The sequence below is a fragment of the Rhinichthys klamathensis genome, unplaced genomic scaffold, assembly GCF_029890125.1.
Source record: "Rhinichthys klamathensis goyatoka isolate OS25496 unplaced genomic scaffold, OSU_Roscu_1.1 h1tg000488l_1, whole genome shotgun sequence".
In the NCBI taxonomy this organism is placed as follows: Eukaryota; Metazoa; Chordata; class Actinopteri; order Cypriniformes; family Leuciscidae; genus Rhinichthys; species Rhinichthys klamathensis.
In genome coordinates this window covers 335,001-345,000 of record NW_026606975.1, presented here as the reverse complement: position 1 = coordinate 345,000, position 10,000 = coordinate 335,001, and the positions used below count along the sequence as shown (strand labels likewise).

Below are 10,000 nucleotides of genomic sequence, written 5' to 3'. Positions count from 1 at the left end.
TTAACTCATCTCACGTGCACTAACTCATCTCACGTGCATTAACTCATCTCACGTGCACTAACTCATCTCACGTGCACTAACTCATCTCACGTGCACTAACTCATCTCACGTGCATTAACTCATCTCACGTGCACTATCTCATCTCACGTGCACTATCTCATCTCACGTGCACTAACTCATCTCACGTGCACTAACTCATGCACTAACTCATCTCACGTGCACTAACTCATCTCACGTGCATTAACTCATCTCACGTGCACTAACTCATCTCACGTGCACTAACTCATCTCACGTGCACTAACTCATCTCACGTGCACTAACTCATCTCACGTGCATTAACTCATCTCATCTCACGTGCATTAACTCATCTCATCTCACGTGCATTAACTCATCTCACGTGCATTAACTCATCTCATCTCACGTGCACTAACTCATCTCATCTCACGTGCACTAACTCATCTCACGTGCATTAACTCATCTCACGTGCATTAACTCATCTCATCTCACGTGCATTAACTCATCTCATCTCACGTGCATTAACTCATCTCATCTCACGTGCACTAACTCATCTCACGTGCACTAACTCATCTCACGTGCACTAACTCATCTCACGTGCATTAACTCATCTCACGTGCACTATCTCATCTCACGTGCACTATCTCATCTCACGTGCACTAACTCATCTCACGTGCACTAACTCATGCACTAACTCATCTCACGTGCACTAACTCATCTCACGTGCACTAACTCATCTCACGTGCACTAACTCATCTCACGTGCACTAACTCATCTCACGTGCACTAACTCATCTCACGTGCACTAACTCATCTCACGTGCACTAACTCATCTCACGTGCACTAACTCATCTCACGTGCACTAACTCATCTCACGAACTCATCTCACGTGCACTAACTCATCTCACGTGCACTAACTCATCTCACGTGCATTAACTCATCTCATCTCACGTGCATTAACTCATCTCACGTGCATTAACTCATCTCATCTCACGTGCACTAACTCATCTCATCTCACGTGCACTAACTCATCTCACGTGCACTCACGTGCACTAACTCATCTCACGTGCATTAACTCATCTCACGTGCACTAACTCATCTCATCTCACGTGCACTAACTCATCTCATCTCACGTGCACTAACTCATCTCATCTCACGTGCATTAACTCATCTCATCTCACGTGCACTAACTCATCTCATCTCACGTGCACTAACTCATCTCATCTCACGTGCATTAACTCATCTCATCTCACGTGCATTAACTCATCTCATCTCACGTGCACTAACTCATCTCATCTCACGTGCATTAACTCATCTCATCTCACGTGCACTAACTCATCTCACGTGCACTAACTCATCTCATCTCACGTGCACTAACTCATCTCACGTGCACTCACGTGCACTAACTCATCTCACGTGCATTAACTCATCTCACGTGCACTAACTCATCTCATCTCACGTGCACTAACTCATCTCATCTCACGTGCATTAACTCATCTCATCTCACGTGCACTAACTCATCTCATCTCACGTGCACTAACTCATCTCATCTCACGTGCACTAACTCATCTCATCTCACGTGCATTAACTCATCTCATCTCACGTGCATTAACTCATCTCATCTCACGTGCACTAACTCATCTCATCTCACGTGCACTAACTCATCTCATCTCACGTGCACTAACTCATCTCATCTCACGTGCACTAACTCATCTCATCTCACGTGCACTAACTCATCTCATCTCACGTGCACTAACTCATCTCATCTCACGTGCACTAACTCATCTCATCTCACGTGCACTCACGTGCACTAACTCATCTCACGTGCACTAACTCATCTCATCTCACGTGCACTAACTCATCTCATCTCACGTGCATTAACTCATCTCATCTCACGTGCATTAACTCATCTCATCTCACGTGCACTAACTCATCTCATCTCACGTGCACGTGCACTAACTCATCTCATCTCACGTGCACTAACTCATCTCATCTCACGTGCACTAACTCATCTCATCTCACGTGCACTAACTCATCTCATCTCACGTGCACTAACTCATCTCATCTCACGTGCACTAACTCATCTCATCTCACGTGCACTAACTCATCTCATCTCACGTGCACTAACTCATCTCACGTGCACTCACGTGCACTAACTCATCTCACGTGCATTAACTCATCTCACGTGCACTAACTCATCTCATCTCACGTGCACGTGCACTAACTCATCTCATCTCACGTGCATTAACTCATCTCATCTCACGTGCACTAACTCATCTCATCTCACGTGCACTAACTCATCTCATCTCACGTGCACTAACTCATCTCATCTCACGTGCACTAACTCATCTCATCTCACGTGCACTAACTCATCTCATCTCACGTGCACTAACTCATCTCATCTCACGTGCACTAACTCATCTCATCTCACGTGCACTAACTCATCTCATCTCACGTGCACTAACTCATCTCATCTCACGTGCACTAACTCATCTCATCTCACGTGCACTAACTCATCTCATCTCACGTGCACTATCTCATCTCACGTGCATTAACTCATCTCATCTCACGTGCATTAACTCATCTCATCTCACGTGCACTAACTCATCTCATCTCACGTGCACTAACTCATCTCATCTCACGTGCACTAACTCATCTCATCTCACGTGCACTAACTCATCTCATCTCACGTGCACTAACTCATCTCACGTGCACTCACGTGCATTAACTCATCTCACGTGCACTAACTCATCTCATCTCACGTGCACTAACTCATCTCATCTCACGTGCACTCACGTGCACTAACTCATCTCACGTGCACTAACTCATCTCATCTCACGTGCACTAACTCATCTCATCTCACGTGCACTAACTCATCTCATCTCACGTGCATTAACTCATCTCATCTCACGTGCATTAACTCATCTCATCTCACGTGCACTAACTCATCTCATCTCACGTGCACGTGCACTAACTCATCTCATCTCACGTGCACTAACTCATCTCATCTCACGTGCACTAACTCATCTCATCTCACGTGCACTAACTCATCTCATCTCACGTGCACTAACTCATCTCATCTCACGTGCACTAACTCATCTCATCTCACGTGCACTAACTCATCTCATCTCACGTGCACTAACTCATCTCACGTGCACTCACGTGCACTAACTCATCTCACGTGCATTAACTCATCTCACGTGCACTAACTCATCTCATCTCACGTGCACGTGCACTAACTCATCTCATCTCACGTGCATTAACTCATCTCATCTCACGTGCACTAACTCATCTCATCTCACGTGCACTAACTCATCTCATCTCACGTGCACTAACTCATCTCATCTCACGTGCACTAACTCATCTCATCTCACGTGCACTAACTCATCTCATCTCACGTGCACTAACTCATCTCATCTCACGTGCACTAACTCATCTCATCTCACGTGCACTAACTCATCTCATCTCACGTGCACTAACTCATCTCATCTCACGTGCACTAACTCATCTCATCTCACGTGCACTAACTCATCTCATCTCACGTGCACTAACTCATCTCATCTCACGTGCACTATCTCATCTCACGTGCATTAACTCATCTCATCTCACGTGCATTAACTCATCTCATCTCACGTGCACTAACTCATCTCATCTCACGTGCACTAACTCATCTCATCTCACGTGCACTAACTCATCTCATCTCACGTGCACTAACTCATCTCATCTCACGTGCACTAACTCATCTCACGTGCACTCACGTGCATTAACTCATCTCACGTGCATTAACTCATCTCACGTGCACTAACTCATCTCATCTCACGTGCACGTGCACTAACTCATCTCATCTCACGTGCACTAACTCATCTCATCTCACGTGCACTAACTCATCTCATCTCACGTGCACTAACTCATCTCATCTCACGTGCACTAACTCATCTCATCTCACGTGCACTAACTCATCTCATCTCACGTGCACTAACTCATCTCATCTCACGTGCACTAACTCATCTCATCTCACGTGCACTAACTCATCTCATCTCACGTGCACTAACTCATCTCACGTGCACTAACTCATCTCACGTGCACTAACTCATCTCACGTGCACTAACTCATCTCACGTGCACTAACTCATCTCACGTGCACTAACTCAAACTCAAAATGAATATAATCAGTTATATGCAAAATCAGACTATCCAAACCTCCAATAATTACATATGTTAAATAAAACAAATATTTTTATGCATTTAATCTCACTTTATTGAGCAATGTACTTGCTCCTCAAATAAAAATTAGTCTATTTTTTAGTTTTTATTAGTGAAGTGTTAAACTTTTTTCTTCTGCAATCCTGAGAGTTTAGTTTGAGCGGCGCCCTCTACTGTACACTTCCTTCAGCCTGAGGATTATTATTTCAATTTTGGTGTGAAAGTTTCTTTACGTTTGCCTAAAAATAGCACTTTTTTTGTTTAAAAAAACAAAATAAGCCCAGCCCAGGTGATTAAAAACGAACACAAAAAACATCGAACAAATTACTTTTCTTAAAAAGTAATGCAATTAGTTACTTTTTAAGGGAGTAGCACAATATTGTGGGGATGCTGGAGCTCAAAAATTATTTAAGCTATTGCCATGATTAAAACTGTAGTTCCCAGCATGCCTTGCATGAGAATAATCAAGTATTATTTTATGAATTTTTTAGCTAAATGAGAAAAGGGGAGATTTGATGGTGTTTAATGCTCAGTTATGTTTGGATATAGAACTGTTCAATTACACTGTGTGTTACCTTTGTATCTTAACTATTTTGACCATTACATAATGTACTGACGTAAAATAAAAATTAATATGTAGAGGTGCTAAAAATTATTTTAATTGATTCGTATCAAATCGATGTATGATTAAATCATGTAAATCCAACAAACTTTTTTCAGTGTATTACATAATATTAATTATGATGTATATTTGATATTTCGTTGTAAATTTAAAATGAACCAACATTGTGGCAGGGTTCATACAGTGTACTTAAAGTAATTGAATTTAATTTCTGAAATGTAAGTCCTGGAAAACCCTGAAAGCCATATTTATGGAAAGTGCTTGAATTATTAAAAGACAAGATATGTGAAATTAGTGCTTCATTTTATCGATAAAACAATATTTTTGTGCAAAATGAAGCCGCAGCCCGTTTGATATAAATACTTGTAAGCTCATAACCATGAGAAATGGCTCTATAATATCTATAAGTATGCTTTGAAATCTCGCAAAAGTTCTGCTCATAATATATAGGCAAATTAAATGAAAAAAATAAAATAACCCATACTAGGAGGATAGATTCAATGTGGTTTATTGGATAGTGTGCAAACCGTTCCTTCGACATGCTTTAAAAGTGAAATATCCGCATTAAAAGTGGAATATCATTGCTGTGTGCACATTTTGTTTGGAAAGAAGAAAATAACGACGTTTTCATCAGTTATTTTATCTACGGGTCGCCACATTTTTGACAGATTTCTGCTCATGTGAAATCAAATGCAGACAGCACTGCAAGATCACACGTGTTTGAATGCAATGCATTAGTGAGAGAGCGATTGCGTGTGTGAATAAGTGTTAAAATGTGCTTTTAGAATTTGAAAGATAATAAAGATAGTGTTTGATAAGTGAGATCTCTGATTGTAGTCCTTGAAAACCAAACGAGTAGTGCTTGAAAAGTCCTGGAGTTTATTTTGACAGTGTTGCAGTGATTATAATGACTGTGCAACTTAGTAAATGCTTTTTTGTTGTTATGTTAATGTTAGTGCATGTAATGCTAGATAAAGATCATTTTACTTCTTGCTCTAAACGTGTGCTCGACTGGTTTCGCTGGTTGTTTAAACGGTGTGTGTTGTCTGTGTTTTTCAGGCAGGGAGTGAACGATGGCATTGAATGGATGGTCAAATGTGTGATCCGGAACATTCACCGTCCTCCCAGACAAAAGGACATCACATAGAACATCATCTGTGTGTGTGTGTGTGTGTGTGTGTAAATGCATAGAGGATGCAGTTGTTCTGAGGACGTGTAAGTTATGATATTATATCTGTCTGATGCTCTCGCACACCTCATGTTTGATGTCTATTCTGTGACATTGTAGATATTTATACACTGACCCGACACCGTCAGTCTTGATCTCTGATGAGTTTTAAGTTTCTTTGCAAAATCTTTTTTTTTTAATCAATAGTTACTAAAATAATGAAGACATTCCTCATATAGAATTTCAAGAGGCGTTGTTTTTAACACTCACAATCTTAGTTCTAATTACTAACCAATTATATAATAAACAGCAGAGATGGAAAACAAAGCTCTTGTGTCTCGCTTTCATGTTTTCCCAACCCTTACAAATCCGGGATATGCCTTGTTCCATCAGGACTGGGTTTTAATGATTTTTCTCTTGTCTAAGCTGAATGCATTTCAGTGAATCAATAAGCACCGCTCATGCTATGAATGTTAACACGTCACATCTGTGACCTCTCTAATGAATCATACGCTTATGTGTGTGTGTGTGAAAGAGTCAATATGATGTTTAACATGTATGCTCATACTAGCACTAACTCATGCTAGTATCGGAATACGCATCATTAGTGCTAATGTTCATATGTAGTTGTTCAGATATGTCACGTTGTGTGTGTATGCCGCTGATCTGCACTGCCTTAACTCAGGCTGTTCCCTTGTGCAGTTGCTTTAGGACAGCGGGGTAAATCGAGCCGGGCTTCGCACGCAAGCCTTCAGCTGAGGGTTCGGCCATGAATAGTGTATGAACACTTGTGTAACAGCGCATCCGTGAATCTGCAAGGGAACTTGAATAATAGAGCTGGCACTCTTATGGTTACGCTGCAAAAAAAAAAAGGGGTCTTTTTTTAAAAATATGAAATATTTAACTGGAAAACGTTGTATTATGTTCGTATTCTGGGTACGATAATATGTTGCGAGTCAAATTGACCCTAATTGGATTCAATACAATTCATGAAAAATCACACTATGAAAAAAAAAAAGTAATACTTCTCACACATTACAAAAACATTTTTAACTATTTGTTTTAAAATAAAACATTTCTTTTTTTTTTAATTTGAGATTTTTTTTATTTAAATGTTTTATTTTTGTGTGCTTATCTGAAGCTCAAACAATAGATCATGCAACAATAAAATCATGTGTTTGATTCCCAGTGAAATGAACGTTCTTGAACTGATTAAATGTGGATGAGTGTCTGTCAAATGCATACATTTACATTTACAGACCATCAGACAGAGAGTAGTTTAGAAACTGACAAAAAATTGCAAAATTTTTGTATTTTGGTTATCCGTGAAATTGCGGGTCAAATTGATCTGCGAACATCAAAATCGTAAAAAAAATGTGTGCACTCATTCACAAAATTTCAATTTCAGTTCTTCAACAACTCAATTTCGTTTTCTAATTTTGTCAAATTGACCTGCAACATGATAGAAGGGTTTAGCAAAACTAAGACTTGTTTAATTAACTGTCATTATATTTTTAAAACAATAATATTTTAGTAAAAACCTTAAGTAATACTGACAAACTATATATCATTTGAAAGCTTACAATCTCTAGTTTCCATATTTGGTGACTGATTTTCAAAATAAATTACAGAGGAGCCATAATTTATCAATTTGCAACAAGAATATTTTCATACTCCTAAGGCGTGTTCAGACCTTTATTTTGAAATAGTGATGAACATGAAAATCATGAAAGAAGGGTAGAAACCTCAGTTTTTATGCCAAGAGTTCAAAAGATAGCATCCATTCAATTATTTTAGAAAAAAAGGTCTGAAAATGTTTGAAATAGAAAGAAAAGAATTATAGATTCACCATTTGTGGTGTGGCAGCGAGCTATGACGCACATGCGTGTTCTTTGAATGTGTTTCTTAGAGGTTGAATTCATATCAAAATCTGCCAAACTTCCCATACTACTTCTGAATAGGATGTCTACTTCATAAATTGTATGAAAATTGTGGAAATAATGGTTCATATCACTCAAAACACATATGGAAATGGCGGCCCCCTTATATGGGCAGTAATGGAGTCTGGTTGTGCCCTAGTGGAAGCGTTCGGTACTGCACCCACACACACTCTCACTGAAAGCTCATTTTTTGAGATATCAACTTAAAATTTGAAACACAACTTGTTTTAGAGTAGCCCAGGTTTTGAAAATATATATTTTATATAAAATATGAATAATATTTTTTTTTACATTGTACATTTCCATAAACTCAAGCTTCTAACTTTTTTTCTGTTTCACTTTCTTGATTTATTTCACTTTTACACAAATCTGCCAAATGTCTTCTTTAAAACGAGACCAATCTTACGTCTATATTCCAAAGCATTCTTGAATTACAGCCATTTAAGTTCGAAATGTGCATTTTCATGTCTATTCAAAAAAAGGGGGGTGACACTTAACAGGTTAAGAGAATTTATCTTGGATTAACATTTTTTTCCACCTAATATTGCAAATAGCTTTTTCTCTATGAAATTTTTGTTAATTTTTATGTTTTATTTTTGTGCCAGATTTACAAAAAAAGTATTAGTACTATTACTAGGACTAGTAATAACGTGCCTAGGAACATATAAGTAAAAGCATATTAATAACAAAAAATGCTATTATGGCTTTATCTTAAAAAAAACTGCTCATTATAAAATAACCCTGTCAAAAGGAAACAGTGCTTCTATTGTTATTCCCATCTTAAACTACAAGCTCGCTCCTTTACTTTAATATCATCTGATGCATGTCGGTTTCAGAGCAATCGCTGATTGGAAACGATCAAACGTCGTCTTGAGTGTTCGACACAGGACTGAACCCAATCCATCCTCTGTCCTGTCGATGAGTTATTGATTTTGTTAGCACCTCATCGATTGGACCTACAGTAGTCCGTTTAAAAAGACAACAATATCTAGAAATATTTAGCACAGATATTTAAAGAGGCGCAAAAGTCGTTGCGTTACGCTGTATATTTGTCTAGTTTTCCAGTGCAAATATCAAAACATTCTTAAATCAAGATACATTTACTGGAGAAGCAAAATGTAAAAATAAAAATATTATTAAAATTATCTTTTACTCGTTTTCTTCTTTTAAGCACAAACTCATTTAATTTTAATACATTTGTCATTGCTTCTCAAGTAAATGTATCTTGATTTAAAAAATGTTTTTTTTATTTTGCGCTGTAGATTATAAAATGTTAGATGCTAATACCATATCAAATCAAACAAATGTTGCAAGAACTTTTCCCAACCAAAATGACTTGATTTTTAATGTTCGGATATATGAACTGCATAACTTGAAAGTATCCGATTAAAGAGTAAAAATAGCTCTCGTTTCCAAGACAACAGCACTGCATCACTTTATTACTGTCTTTTTTCTCTCAGTTTATCTCTGGATCTGATAATAGTCCAGCTTCGTCAGCCACATCATTTCTCTCTTCATCTCCTCCTCCTCCTCCTCCTCCTCTCATCCATCATTCCTCCCCGGATAATAGACCATCGCTGTGCGTCACTCCTTCAGTGCTTCATTCCCTTCATCTCTCGGCTCACCATCCATCCGGCAGCACAATGGACAGCACGGTTTCAGGTAAGAACCAGAACCAGAACCCAGAAAAGAGACTCTACTGAGAGTTTTGCATGAGATCGCATGAGCCACCGTAGAACCGACTCGATGTTCTGCATGACATTGGTGTTAGTGAACATGTCCTTTTGCCAAGCATGATGCTATTGGATCTAAGAGATCATTACTAGACGTATCATTTCTGTTTAAACAACTCATAATGTGCTGATGCTCAACACTGCAGATGTTGCGCATTAAAAAACAGGTTCATTTGGAGGTTAGCAGCAGTGCAGCAAAATGTGTCGCAATGTTGTAGATGAGACTGTCTAGATCACAGTCAAACGCATACTGGAATCCCTCATCCACTGTGTGTGACCCTGGACCACTAAACCAGTCATAAGAGTCACTTTTAAAAAAAT

General features: G+C 38.8%; 2 protein-coding genes across 2 annotated transcripts in view; both read left to right on the top strand.

Annotated features, from left to right (window-relative positions):
- Positions 1-6,059, top strand: part of arfrp1 (ADP-ribosylation factor related protein 1) — a 12,688-nt gene extending 6,629 nt beyond the window's left edge. The window contains exon 7 of the mRNA XM_056237594.1: positions 5,898-6,059. Coding sequence (XP_056093569.1) covers positions 5,898-5,985 — 88 coding nt within the window. The 3' untranslated portion in view covers positions 5,986-6,059. The remainder of the gene's footprint in view (positions 1-5,897) is intronic.
- Positions 6,060-9,474: 3,415 nt separating this feature from the next.
- The window catches only part of stmn3 (stathmin-like 3), an 18,597-nt gene continuing 18,071 nt past the window's right edge, over positions 9,475-10,000 (top strand). The window contains exon 1 of the mRNA XM_056237595.1: positions 9,475-9,608. Coding sequence (XP_056093570.1) covers positions 9,590-9,608 — 19 coding nt within the window. The 5' untranslated portion in view covers positions 9,475-9,589. The remainder of the gene's footprint in view (positions 9,609-10,000) is intronic.